Raw genomic sequence first — 14,527 nt, 5'->3', positions numbered from 1 at the left:
TTTATTATTCAACAATACTAATTTTCTTTTTCTAAATGTTCTATTTATAAATCATACTACTATATAGTATTCATTTCAAAACAACATGTAAATGCCACTGGAAATGTGGCAGTGTAAATGTGCATTTTTCTGTTACAGCAAGGGAAGGAGAAGAGGTGGCAGCTTGAAGGGGTGCAGTGGTTTGGCAGAGCCATGACAGAGAGCTGGTCCCCTCCAGGCATGCCAGAGGCTCAGATTTTCTGCTGGTGCTGTGTGTGGAGGAGATGAGAGGGATGGGGACAACAGCTGTAGGTGGGAAGAATCACCTTCTTTCTTAACGCCTGCCATTTTCCCTGTAAAAAGACATTGACAACGAGATAAGGGTTTTTTGTGATTACTACATATGGCATAAAGAAGTTAATTAGCAGCTGCAAACCAAATCCAGCTCTGTGTTGCCTAGATTGCTAGGAGCAGAAACTTTGAGGAAACCTCTTTTCCTTTTTCGGCAAATAAGGGAAGTATTTGAGGGGGGAAATGTCTGTTATGGCTTCAGATGTTTCATGGCCAAAGGTAGTCCAGTGACCTGGATCTTGCAGATACCTGTAGGACATTCAAGATGTAATAAGACTGCATCACCCACTGTGTGTAGTGGCTCCCTAACACCAACTAATCTGTCACCTTGTCAGATCCATTTTCTATTTATGGACACTCTCAAGCTGGGATTCCATCAGAAATGGTAGTATTTCACACCATCCTCTATGTACTGGAGAGAAATTTATGGATTGAAGATAACTACAGGTAATCTTACTGCAGATCTAATTTATTTGCAAACCTGCGTTGCTCTCCAGTTTGTACATTTAGGCATATATAAACTGATGCTTCTGTCAAAATGCACATCAATTGATAACACTTTTCTGCCAGCAGGGTAGGCTGTTCTGTGAGTAACAGTCCACTGGCACATTCATACTGCAGAAGTGCACATATTGCTAGCATTTGAACCAGAAGACTTCTTATTTAATGAGAACATTCACATCTTTCCTAATATCTCACTTTCTTTAGCATTAAGTTAGGTTGCTGTATTTTCTTAGGTTTTTTCCCACATTGAGTGGAGATATAGTAACAATCATTTGCAGAAACCATGTCCACTTGTTCAAGTAGAATGCTGTTTTCTGGTTTTGAATATCCTATGTTATCCTTTTGCTTTCAGTCATAGAATAAAACAATATTAAAAATTAATTTTCAACAACTTATGCTTCAGACTGAGGCATATGCTTCTTGTAACATCACCACCTTTGTGCCTTTTCCTTTGTTCCTTCTTCATCTTCTATGATGTTAGAGTCCCCTTGTTTGAATTATTAGGCTGAAAAAGAGTTCATCAGGAAATCATCTTGTGCATCTTCTTTCCTCAAAACCGTAAGTTGTCTAATTTCTGGTAAAACATTCGTCTAGTCTGATGGAGATTTGAAATCTTTCTTGCAGCAGTTTAGTCCCATTACTGTCTGTCCTGTTTCCCAGGACACAGAGATTCTTTTTGTCTGCAAACTTCTGTGAAGTTGAAGATTCCTATAGGTCTATCCCTTTCCTCTTCTATTATTCTTTAAGCTACATAGGTTTAAACTTTCTTCCCTGGTCTTTTCCCAGCCATCAGTGATATAATTTGCTTTTCTTGTTGCTTTCGGGAATCCCCTTTTTCCAGAGCTATCTAAGAACTGTTTATTTTCAAACATGAAGTAAAAAGCTTAAAAGCCATCCTACAGTTCTTTGAAATTGTACCATCAACATTAAGAAAGAAATGTCAATTTAGCCAAGTGTCTCCTCGCCAGCAGTCTACGAGACTCTCACCAGTGATGTTTCCATCAATGTGGAAGCTAGCATACCTGCCTCTGGTCATAGTTCTCTGCCTGCAGATATCAATTGTAGGGGAAGCTGCAAGATTTGGAAGATGATTTCAAATTCTTTCACCTCCTTCATTTCCAGGGAAAAAAAAAAAAAAGTCCTGAAATTAATCTCTAAAGCTGCTTCATGCAGGAAGCTGAAGCTATTGCATGAAGATAGACAGGATCTTGTTCCCTCTGCTCTTGCCACATCTGTTCCCTTAAGTAAAAAGAGGCAGATCTGATACTTTCTCAAAGCTACTTCAAAGCTACTTAAAGAGATATTTCATTTTCCAGTAACCAGAGTCACAATTAACCCACAGGAACCGTTTGTTTAATTGTGGTTTCTGCCTGATTTTATAATACCAATCCTTATGTTTTTTCCTCATAGTATTTTTTTAAAAATTAATTTTGTGATATGACAGTTATTGGCTAGGCATCCTTTTAAACAGTCTGATGAATAATTAGTTTTAGTGGGCAGTTATAAATTCTATCCAATGTCTTTATTACAGGTATTAAAATCATTAATCATTCAGCTAATTGCTTATTGGCATTCTTTTGTAGCTTTTAGAGTTTAGCAAAGTTCTTGCTGAGTAACACGGATAAACTTCTATCTAACATGAGGCAGGTTACTTCTTATATAAAGTTAAAGGTGACAAATCTGTAAGACATTTTTAAAGTGTTGACCTCAGTAAAATATAACACTTAGGAAAGGGGCATCTCTTACACATATTTTTACTTGAGACCTATATCTGGATTGCAGATGTTGAGGTTATACATGAAAAAAAGTTCATTAAAAGGAGGGGGAGGTTTGATTTTGTTTTTCGCTGGAGTAGTATTAATGAGGAATAAGTAAGCCTGCTCTGGGATTTCAAAAGACAATTGCCTTAAACTTCAGGTCTGCAGGTCATGGAGTAAAGCCTGAGTTGATTTTCAGGGCCCTACTAAGATTGTACTCTGCAGCTTGGAATACCAAATAGTGCAAGTGGAGGAAAATTTGCAGTTAGAGCTTACACACTCAATTCAGATAAAGATAAATTTTAGACTTTTTAAACTTCTTATTTTCATTTTTCCAAGTGATATTGTGCCTTACAAGTACAAATAACATTAAAGATTAATGCTAAAAGTGAAAAGATTTACAAAGCCACTCCTTTTCAAATGAAATTACTATTATAGCAGAGATCAGATGTATAAAACAGGATAGATTATGAAGAGAGAACAAGATATTTCTGTACCCTGTTTATGTTATACTTCTGAAAAGAAAATTTCACAAACGTGGGTATGAACAGGGTTGGATTTGCTGGGAAGTTTACAGAGGCTTTAAGCTACTTCTTTATGTCTCTTGCTTTTTCCCATAGCACAGCTTCCTCTCTTCCCAAGCCCCATGTGCCGGAGAGGGGTAAGCAAGAAAGCCACCATGGACTTTTCACATTGTATGTTCCAAAGTGCATGCATGTGTGTTGAATAAGGGGTGCGTTGTCCCTGGTATATGTATTATTAGACAGAGATATATCTGTAAATGGAAAATATATATCAGTGAAATTATAAAATCAAAAAGAAAATCCAAGAACACTCTATACATTCTTTAGGCATTGAGTAGGTGGAAAACAACATGGTTGAACATACATATTAAATGAAAAATCAAGAACAACTGTGTGTGTTTGCTATACACTGAGTAGGAAAGATAACTGGGAAAAGGGTTAAAAACCAAACCAGAGTAAACCTCAATGAACCTGTGAAGATAAGAAACAAAAAAAGCAATCTTCTGCTTTGCCAATAGATAAAGGTTTATAACTAGCATGCCCTTCTAGTGATGACATATGGCCCAGCATCATGTCCTGTCTTTCGGTTAAATGAAACAAAAACACATAGCCATGTTGAGAATTATGGAGAGTGCAATGACTGGAATTATTTGGACTGAGCAAACAACTAGATAACAGGCATACCTGGGAAAATCAGGAGAAACAACTGTCAACGTGCAGAACATATTGCCATAAAAAGTGCCATAATGAGATGATCTCAGTACGGGCACCTAAAATAGAAAATGAATCAGGAGTATCTAAACAACGACTGCAATGAGATAAAGAAATGGGGTTTGTGAATTGAACCTGGAAAAGAGTGAGAGTAGCCATGACTGAGCGAGACATTCATCTAAAGGCAATCTGACTGAAAATTTTCCTTGCTGTTATGGCACAAACTGTGGAGAGCCTATTTTCCTTCTCTGTAGTTAAATACTTGCAGTTATCATTTGCATGCATGTGTATGAAAAATATTTTGGTAAGATGCAAATGCATCATCTGTGCTAAATAATTTACACATACAGATGTGGTAGATTGTAGAGGTACATTTGCATAGCTCCAAACTCTTGTAGCTGCCTATCTGCAGAGTTTTATTATTACAGATACAGCAGGGCCAATATACCTGATCACTGTTAAAAGTGGCGTCACTTCACTTCAAAGTTGGTGTGAGCTTACACCAATTTGATATCAAATCGAGCTCTACTGGCTTTTCTTCCTCTTATTAAAGATTAATAGTGCAGATGTTTTTATAACTAAATAATAGTTTATTGTCCTAATGATAGTTTACTTTTAATAATCCTACATAGAGTCTTCTACTTTCAGAAAATTTAAGTATATCCTTATGATAAATATAATGAATACCTCTCAGGAAAATAGGCTTTCAACATGGAGTAAACATTTAACACAATCATTTAACACAATGCTTGCTGTCCTAAAATAAACAAATACTTACAAGGCTGATTGCTACTGCATATGTTGTTTAAGATAAGGAAATTGAGGCAAGAAGTTGAAACACTTTTCAAAGACTGCTTAGCACATTAGTGGCCGAGCAGGGATCAGATCTTTCTTGACTCATCTGCATGTACCTAAGTATCTGGAATACAATATATCATTGTCAGCTTGAAACAGTCTTCAGTTTTCATTATTTTGCGTGGCTGTTTATTAATTCTTTGATTAAAATTGACATCTGATTAAATATTTTATTCTGCCTTCGTAGTCTCTTCATATACAAAGTGTGACTTTCTGCCCTGCTAAGTGAGGATTTACTGGGCTAGATGTTGATTCAGTAGGTAGCAAGTGGAGTGGTTGCCCCCTGAGGGCCATATTAAAGCTTGAGGGGAGCTTTTTGAGCAACATTGCATCTTAAAGACGATATATCAAGCTGATAGATACATGGCTCTTCTGTTGAGAAATTCACAGTAGAATTATTGCTGGTTGCCAGTTATTACTTGGGTAGTAAGGAGTCTCTCGGGAATATGGATTGGATAAAAAGGGTTAAGCTGAGGGAAATGTTACACTGAAGACCTTGGTGATGAGGATTGTTTGAAATAGTCAAAGGATGTTTTGTGTGCAATTTAGAATTACCATTTTTTGGAGGAAATGCTCTGTAGTTTTAATGATCAAAGCGTGATTAGTTTAATAGACCACCTTTCTCATTATGACTCAGGAGAGACTTGACAATTTCTTTGTTGTACCCTCCTGCCCCCCTGCCCTGTTCCTTTGGAAGCGCATAGTTGAGGACACTCGCTAGTGCACAGCTGAGGACGTTCTCTGTGAGCTACAGGAAGTCTTTCAGATTAAATAAATTTGCTGTATCTTCTAGCATGTTGGTTTGAAAGTAGGCGGCTAGGCTTGTTATGCAGGTCAGTCGACTTTCACAAAAGAGGTTTGTCCAAATTTTCTACTCTTCCCTATCCTGTGCTTTTGTTGGTAGAAGAGATTTGAACATTTAGCTGAGATTACCGACGCCATTAAAATAACATCCACACAGTGAATTGTTATTGACATTTAGACAGCTACATCTTTGTTTTTTGATGAACATTCCTGTATCGCTATAATAACCATCACTATACATACATAAAGCTTAATCGGAGCTTTTGCTTTGTAGATCTCAGAGAGCTTTACAAAGAAGGATAAGTATTATTATCTCGATTTAACAGATTGAGAAATGAAAGACAAAGGTGAAGTTATGTGTCCTGACAGAACTGGAAATAAATTTAACGCTTTTGCCTCCTCAGTGAGTTGCTCACACTGTCTCCTCAATAACAATGTGGACTTTGGCTTCCTGGCCAAATTACAGCTCAGCTAACTAGATTAATTTTTAGATGTAGCTTTTTTTGCTGTGTAGAATTTCTGTGTGCACTTAAACAACTGGTGCATTTTAAGCCACAGACAGTTCAGTTCTAAATGAGGTAGTACCCTGCTTTGAAGGGATATTGAGTCTTTCTGTTAGTGTCAGCTTGTGAAAACACTTTAAAACCCTCTAATACAAGTTTTTACATTATTTGTGCCATCTTCCTCAAGCTGGTTGAGTTTGCCTGCTAACAACTTCAGGAATTACTTTATAAAGGGATGCCAAAATAATTCATGATTATCTGCGAGTGCTGTACTTTACATCCGTAAGATTTAAACCCCCTTATTGCACAACTTAACTCCAACATTAGTTATGTTGCTGCTAAACAGAACAATGTTAAGTGAGGTAAATGTATGTTCTCCATTTTACTCTGAGAGTGAAATTTAATTCACATACTGAGGCATTTGGTGTGCAGATGTTTGGTTTTGATAGCTCAGCTGGAGGGATGTTGGGGGCTGTTCAAGTTAAATCAGCCATCTTCTTCCCTCTGAGTTGAGGTGCTCACAAGCTCTTTATTGGCCTTGAAGGTGTTGGCAAGGGATTTGCAGACCATGAATTACCTTAGCCTCAGACATCTCCCGGATTTGGAAACAGGAAGATTTCAAGTTGACTTGGGATTTACTGGAGCCTTGTTGCCTAGGTCTAGATAACAGCAGCAGGAGGGAGCATCCAAAGGCAGCCAGGCTGGCTCAGGCCCAAAAATTTTATATTGTCTTTTTCACGGTGACAGAGAGTGAGTGGGTGAGTGAGGGATGCTGGAGATCCTGTTCCACTTCATTTTGTCCTGAAAAAAACAGGAGGGTTGCAAGGCTAGGGGCCAATTCTCAGAAGTAAAATACCTAGTAATAACTCAAGTACCCCAGCAGCCAGCTGTTCTTATGAGAACTGGCAGACCTTGAACTTGAGGGAAAGGGAACAAGTCCCTAGATTGTAGCAAGCCATGTCTTGTGCCTTTCTACGTAATACAATTTGGAGCTGAAGCTGAAGAATTTTGAAGTTTCCCTGTCATAAATATGTATAATCAGAGTAAACAAGCCAGGTGCTAGTTCACGTATCGCTGTATATATATGTCAGTATAAATAAAAACTATTGTATATGACTGATGACTTTTATTTTCTGAGCCAATGCCATCCTTTCATCTGTTTCAGGGAGAGCATGATTCAGACAGTGTACCACAAAGTCTGTTACTTTCCTCTTGGTAACCACCTCATACACAGATGGTAAATGAAAATCATAAAACTTACTCTAAAACACTGTTCACTCATCTTACAACTTATGCCGAGACTTACAAGTACACCTTAAGTTACAGATCTGTGAGACTCTTTTTTCCAATAGAGAGAAGGAAGAAAATAATGGCAACAAAAAATTTCTGTTGGAAAGACCAAAGAAAGAAGCAAATGGTAACTACTGGACCATGAAAAGCAAAACTATTATACAAGAGTTTAAATGACAAAGGCAGTAACTTTCCAGTGGTTTAAGTCTCTGGAAAAGAGCTACAGAGCTAGGGCTACAGACATGTATTATATATAAAAGTTCCAGATGCGTTTATATACAGAAAGATTTTTCAGCAGATTGTTTTCTTCTTAAAGAAAAAACAAAGCCATAAACTCACGGGTGCAAATTGGCATAGTTCTTTTTACTGCATGCAGTGAAATTTGCAGCAGTTAAAGGTCATTGGTGGTATCATTGCTGACAGATTTTGATCTGCAGTTCCTGGACTTCATAAAAATTAATTTCCTTAACAAAATAGTGGGCTAGAGACTGAGACTTCAGTGAATCTATTTTGATTTCTACCTAAAGACCTTTTTTCTCTTAAAATTTCTGCTGTTTTCTTTTAAAATTATTATTAATTTATAAGGGTGAGGAGGTATCTGTATGATAAAAAGTCTGATCAATTTTACTCTTGCTGGGTAACATTTCTGTCAGCATTTCTTTAACTTCTCGGGGTGGCAGAGCTGGGCACAAGGAGAAGTAGATAATATTTGAACAGGTGGTAGAGAATATGTTGCTTCTGAATTACTTCTGGTGTTTGGAGGTTTGCTTTTAGCAAAGTGATATTCATGTAACTATATTGGAAAGAAGAAAATAAAGAAATAGCATTGTTCAGTAGTGAAAATGTTAAACTAAATGGACCATGTTAACATCGCTGTTGATCCTGAGGAACAGTTTTTCCAGTATATGGAGCATTTTGTTTCCACCCGGCATATGTTCTCCATGGTTTTCTCTGCTCTAATTCATCCATGTTTTTCGACAGCTCCAGATGGCGTGATGCCTCCAAGGCTTTCATCTGCCACTCCGACCAGTCTTCAGGTTGTCTGGTCTACACCAGTTCGCAACAACGCCCCAGGCGCGCCCAGCTACCGACTCCAGATGCGGCGGAGGCATTCTGCTGGTGACATTTTAGAGTACGCAGACCATAGCAAGGCCACCATCAACTGCTGAGCAAGAAAAGTCCCATTATCTTGAATATGGCTCACCTTTAGGGTGGCTGGTTTTGTTACAAGACATGCAATGTTTTACTCTTTTTTTAGGTGCTGGGATGTTTAATGGTTTAACTCATGCTGCTTTTCTTTGCAGTTTGCTTTCCAGCCCTACTGCTTCCTTACAACACAGGGTCGGAGATCTTCAGCCATACACTGAATATGAGATGAGAGTGGTTGCCTCCAATGGTTATGGCCATGCTTATAGCAACTGGACTTCAATGACTACAGCAGAGGACAGTAAGCAGTCTGATCTTATTTAACTCCCTTTAGGAGAAAATATAAATAACAGTTCAGCTGCCATTGCACATAATCTCTTTTGGTTATCTATCTTTCTCAGTTAAATAGCAATAATGTATTTCCTTCCTGAATATTAACTTGCAATAATAACTCCTAAGGGATCAAGCATCTGTTGTCTTAGATTTTCATAAAACATGAATATTTAAATATATGTTTTGTGAAGTAGTATCTTATTTCTTTATATAATATCCCTCCATTCATAGGTGTCCATATATAGTTAGTTTAAGATACACTGGTAAGTACAGCTTTGTAAGTGGTATTTCTTTATATTCAGGGACTTCATTCTGATTTCAGTCATATCAGAGAAAATAAGTTGAGGTTAATAGTATATGACAGTTGTCTTATCTCTGGGTTGAGAATACCTAAGCTGTACCACAGCTGAACAGAACTTTTCATTCCCAGTGATATTTGTTAATTCAAAGCAGTGATCTACTGGTCTGAAATTGAGTTTGTCATTACCAGTCCCATCACTTTCCTCATTAATAGTTCTACGTTCTGCAGACTTACTCCACATAATTTGTTCAACAGTCCCTTGATTTAACAAACAGGTGTCAGCACATAGGTACAGCCATTTAGTTGGCAGGGTAGCATTTTGCACCTGATACAATATGTAAGCAGAAACATATGACAAAACTTGAGCTTGTTGTACATAATACATATACAAAATACATAATTACCAGCTTTTTCTAAGAAAAAAGCTATTAGTTTTCTCTTACAATGTAGCAGGATATCTAATAGCACACTTTTTAGAAAAATCTGTTGTTTTCAAATATATTCTTTGCTTTTTTTTTTTAATCAGTAATGGATGACCCCATTGTACCAAATTTTAGAGAAATTAAGTATTTTCTAAAGAGATTTTTCCTGTTATATCTTGTTTAATAAGAAAATAAGTCATTCTGAGCAGGAAAAGGCATGGGGGCGTGGGGGATGTTTCATTACTGTTTTCATTACTATGTTACTTTTTCTACCTTCACAACAAAGTGCCTTCTGGTCTTACTCTGTTTTACACTGATATGAGATCTGCATTTCAGACCATAAATTTAACCTGATGCTCATATGCGATTGTTTTAGCAAATATTCAGTGCTGGTGACTCAGCTTCATTTTAGTCCCTTCTTTAAATGGGTAGCCCTCTGTCTTGAGGAAACACCCAGAAGAAAACGTGTTCTCACAACTGTAAAATATTTTTCTTTGAAGCTGAGCAAATAATTCATAACAGAAATATAGCTGATAAATCCACTTAAGCTCCAAAAGTATAAATGCTTCTATGAACACATTACCTATAAGTAATCACCTAAGAAAAGTAAGTTCTGAACTTGGCATTTACATACCCAAGATGTGTTATCTACCTGTGAAAATCTTCGTTGAGATTCAATTCCTTTATTGTAATTGTTTGTTACCAAAAGTGGATACAGTATTATTAAACTTGTCTACATTCATTGTCTAAATGCAGCCAGTCTCCTATGACTATTTCGTTCAAATTGCAATGATTATTTAGCTCTGGTCAGATAGTTCACATAGTGTTGTTTCTTTTTAAATAGGAGGAGCACAGAAGTGTGTCTAAAAGGCATCACTTGTTAGTAGGTGTAGAATTTTAAAATTCTCTTTTTGGGAGTTAGGGATAGGGCAGAAAGCCTACACAGGACATGCATTCCTAAATAGTCGTCTTGAACATATATGTAGAAGTTACTTTCTGCATAGAACTTGGGTGGTCTTTGTGCACTAGCATGAAATGCTACCTTTGCAAAACCTGACTGCAAAAATGCCTTAAGTTAGTATGGAAGGTAGATGTTGCCAAAGGAAACCTGAGAACAAGAAAAGAAAGGTATAACGCCTCTGCCAGTGTTTACGCAATTAAAATATTTTGAGATTAACAAACAACTCGCCTCTTCAGCTGTGATGCTGCATCTTGTTCCTTAGCTTAAAACAAACTTCTGTAGTTCCGTTATAAACTCCATGTCTCCAAGGGGGAAATTATTTTCTTTAAAATGTCCTCTTCCATTTGCATTGATACTGCTAAAGAATACATGCTGATGTGTCCCCAGTATCCAACAACCTTTGTCATTTACAAAAAAAACCCCAACTTTCAGTGGTGATAAAGGACTCTAGTTTTGGTGTCATTGTGGAGGGCTGCCATCTGTGAAAGGATATTCAACTCAATTGCTTAAGACTGAATGATTGTCATTGGGTATAAGCAGTATTTCTGTCAAGGTTTCAATATGTTTCTTATAAAACTGCCTATATTGACAGCTTGTTGCAGAAGTACACTTAATTCTTGGCCCTGCTAACCAGTAGACTTTGACTTTTTAAAATAGAATTTGACAGTAGAAATTTCCCGTATCTCTTACTCTGTTGAACTATATGTGTGTACACATGTTCTTATTGAATTTTATGCACTGAATATATGTCTTTTTTGTTTCACCAAAGCATAAAATATTGGTAGGAATTAAATATATGCGCGTGTTTGTGTTTCTGTGCACATACACCTGATAGTAATAAATGTAAATCAACACATCCACTTTTAAAGTCAATAGAGTTCTACTAATACAAGCTGATGATTTCACAATATATCTGCATATTATATTTTATTTATGATAAATATTTAGTAAACTAGGAGGATATTAGGAACAATTAAGGAACAATTAGCAAATGCTGCCATAAAAATCTGTTGTTTCTGCTAATAAAATGTCTTAATATACAGATTAGTAGGTTTGGGGTATTTTTTAATGTAAGAAAAAATGCTGTAAATAATTTTCAAATACTTCCATTTACATCAGCATGGCACTAGTAACTGATTCCATGCGTTTTTTAAAGTCTAACCTGCCTGTGCCAAATAACAATAATGTACATATCCTACGAATATTTTAAAACCTGCTAAATGTGTTAATAAAAGATGTTTGTTCCAGTGATCTTGGTCAGTATAGCATCAGACTATTTACTGCCAGACAAGTAGAAACAGTTGATGAAGCTTCTGGATTAGATCTTGCTTTCAGTAACTTGAATGTAAATTTAAGATAACTCTCTTGCAATCAATGTAATCGCCACTGAACTGAGAGGTCAGTACGTACCATTGAACTGAGAGCAGAATTTCATGCATTGCATTCAGAAATAAAATTAAATTATCTAGATATTAAAAAGAAGGTATCAGTTAAGTTTTCCCTTTTGTTATGGCAAGTCTTTGAGCTATCTGAGAAGGAAGCTGTAAAGGAGTTGGTTATAGTTACCTGAAGCTGGCCCAAAGGCAGCTGCTACATTCTTATGGTATACCTTTATGATTCGCAAAATTATATTGTCTGGTAGCAATGCACACGGTGTAATCTTTGATCAGAGGCTAGTTCCCGAATGAGAACGGTGCTTTTTCTAGTGCTTGAGAAAATCCATCTTGATTTGGACAAGTTTTAAGCTAGCAAAATTGCTGCTTTAGCGAAAAGCTGCCTGTTCCTTTCTTTTCTTTTGAATGTCCCAGAAACTGTCTGAAGTCCAATGAGTTGTGTACAGCACAACATCCCAGTCAGCAGCATGTTCTCTACATTGGCTGCATTTCAGTCCCATGGGTCAGTGTACGGTTCCAGTATGGAGAGCTCTTACTGAAGCCCTTTTGTAAGTGCCTGGCTTGCACTAGTTGAGAGAGAAGGTTTTGCGAGTTGTCTGTCAGGCAGTACAATTTTTTATTTTTTAGTCCTTGCATGTGACTGCAAGTCCATCTCTTTTACGTATAAAGAAGTTATAGGCCAGTCCAACGTTTATTCACAATAAGTAATGTCAAAAGTACACAATAGTCACTTACGATCATTACATATGGAAGTTGCTAGGAAAATAAAAATCAATTAAGGAAAAAAAAAGAGCGCTCCTGCAATGTATCAGCTGAGCTATTTCTTGACAAAACAGGGAAGCGTTATTCCTATCATATAGAGTGCTGTGATGTGCTCCTCTGGCATGCTTACCATAAAGCTTTGGTTCCAGGATGAGGAGGCCTATTCTCTTACAGCTTCCTTATGTAGACAATAGGGAGAGGCAATGCAGGACAAGAGGGTAGATGATGCAGTTCTCAGCTTTTGGAAGCTCTTGCTTTCTCTGCTGATTATATTCATTGTCTGAGAAGACAAGTCTCCTACTTTAGCTATGTGAGTTAGGTCCGTATAACTTAGACATATAAACTAACCTATAGTTAGTTGATGTGGATGTAGTCACCTGTGCTCAAGAAAGATAAATGGAAGCTGAAGCAAGAGAAGACAAAACCTGGTGAGGTGATAAAGGGGAGAGACTGTCATGTGAAATACGTGACAGGGTGAATAGCAAAAGGACGGAAGAACAAATTAAGCTGAAGTAGTATCATGGTAGTTGTGATATGATGATCGTATGATAAATAGTACAAACTGCCCATGCATGCCTATAGATTAGGAATTAGAAGAAGTTTCTTAACTGGTAGGCTGAGGTTCTGGAACCAATGTGAGTTTGGAGCAGTAGAAGGCAAAAAGTCTGAATACTCTGAAGACACCTCTTAATACATATTTGAAGGGGTTCATATGGACTGCATGTCATTGCATGAACAGCTTAACAACTTTTGAGTTCTGTGATCTGATGTGAAAAAAGATTCCTGTGGTCTCTTGTGCCCAGAGCTACACAATTTGGATTTTCTGCTGGATACAATTGGTAGTATATGAAAGACATCACATTTTGTTAATATGTATAATTTCCTTGTCCATGTCCCTGAAAAGAGTAAATGATTCAAGAATAAAAGGCACAGAATTTCTATTCTGTTCAGTGAGAGAGTTTCCCAGCAAATCAGGTATTTCTCATTAGCTTTAAAGGGCAGTAGTCCAGGTACATGTCTCTGTATATTAATGAAAGTATAGATTCCCCTGAAATAGATCCATGAGAGTATAGCTCGCCGCTCTCCCAGTCTGTACAATAAGTAAACAAATGTGTGATTCTAGTCAGGGAATTAAAAAAGATGAATGACAATTTTGTGCCTTCATTTTAAGTTAAGTCTGAACTTTTGAAGCAGATGAGCAAAATAGCCTGCCATAAAAGATAATTTCATTTGCCAAAATGAAACTACCTTCTAGTATTAATACTGTAATGAAATGGTTTGAAATATGAACCAGGAATCTTAAGGAAAAAGATGCCCACTGTTCCCGTGTTCAGTAGTTACTTCTGTAAACAATTACATCCGTGTAAAAAGCTTTATGATTTTATTTTCATCATTGTCAGGCTGAGCTGTGTAGCTGTCATACTTTGCAGTCTTCCCTCCAGTGACAACCACATTGACAACATGTTATACTCCACATTGATTTTACAGTTAAGGAGCTGATTGTGATATATAGGGATTTTAAGAATTCAGCTGAGAGGCTGACTTTTGCCTTTTATCATTCCATTAAAATTTTATAACCATCTTTTTCATGTCATTTCATCCATGAATTCTTACTTTAGAAAGTGATAGCTACTGCTATGAGCATAACTTTTCTCATGTTCAGAGCTTTTTATTGTATTAGCAAACTATCCCAATTATAGTTAATACTCATGTTTTACATAATTGTGGTGACCCTTTCAACCAAGCAGTATCATGCTAGTTGATTTGTATATAGAATTAGATGATTCTGCTTGCCATTTAAAAAGAAGCTACACCGAATGAGTGTTGGGGACCAGGATTTAATGCTTTCCCATCCAGTGGGGCCAATTAAGCATCTCTCAAACGTCTTGTTTGAACTCAGAGAGTCTTAAAAGTCTCTCTTTTAAAAGGG

The 14,527-nt window shown here is 36.9% G+C and overlaps 1 protein-coding gene across 1 annotated transcript in view; it reads left to right on the top strand.

The window, feature by feature from the left end:
- Window positions 1-14,527, top strand: part of USH2A (usherin) — a 391,128-nt gene that overhangs the window by 243,421 nt on the left and 133,180 nt on the right. The window contains exons 40-41 of the mRNA XM_075147080.1: window positions 8,260-8,410; window positions 8,583-8,725. Of these exons, the coding sequence (XP_075003181.1) occupies window positions 8,260-8,410; window positions 8,583-8,725 (294 nt within the window). The remainder of the gene's footprint in view (window positions 1-8,259; window positions 8,411-8,582; window positions 8,726-14,527) is intronic.

The sequence above is a fragment of the Calonectris borealis genome, chromosome 3 (assembly GCF_964195595.1).
Source record: "Calonectris borealis chromosome 3, bCalBor7.hap1.2, whole genome shotgun sequence".
NCBI classification, from domain to species: domain Eukaryota; kingdom Metazoa; phylum Chordata; class Aves; order Procellariiformes; family Procellariidae; genus Calonectris; species Calonectris borealis.
This window is presented reverse-complemented; position numbering and strand designations above follow the sequence as displayed.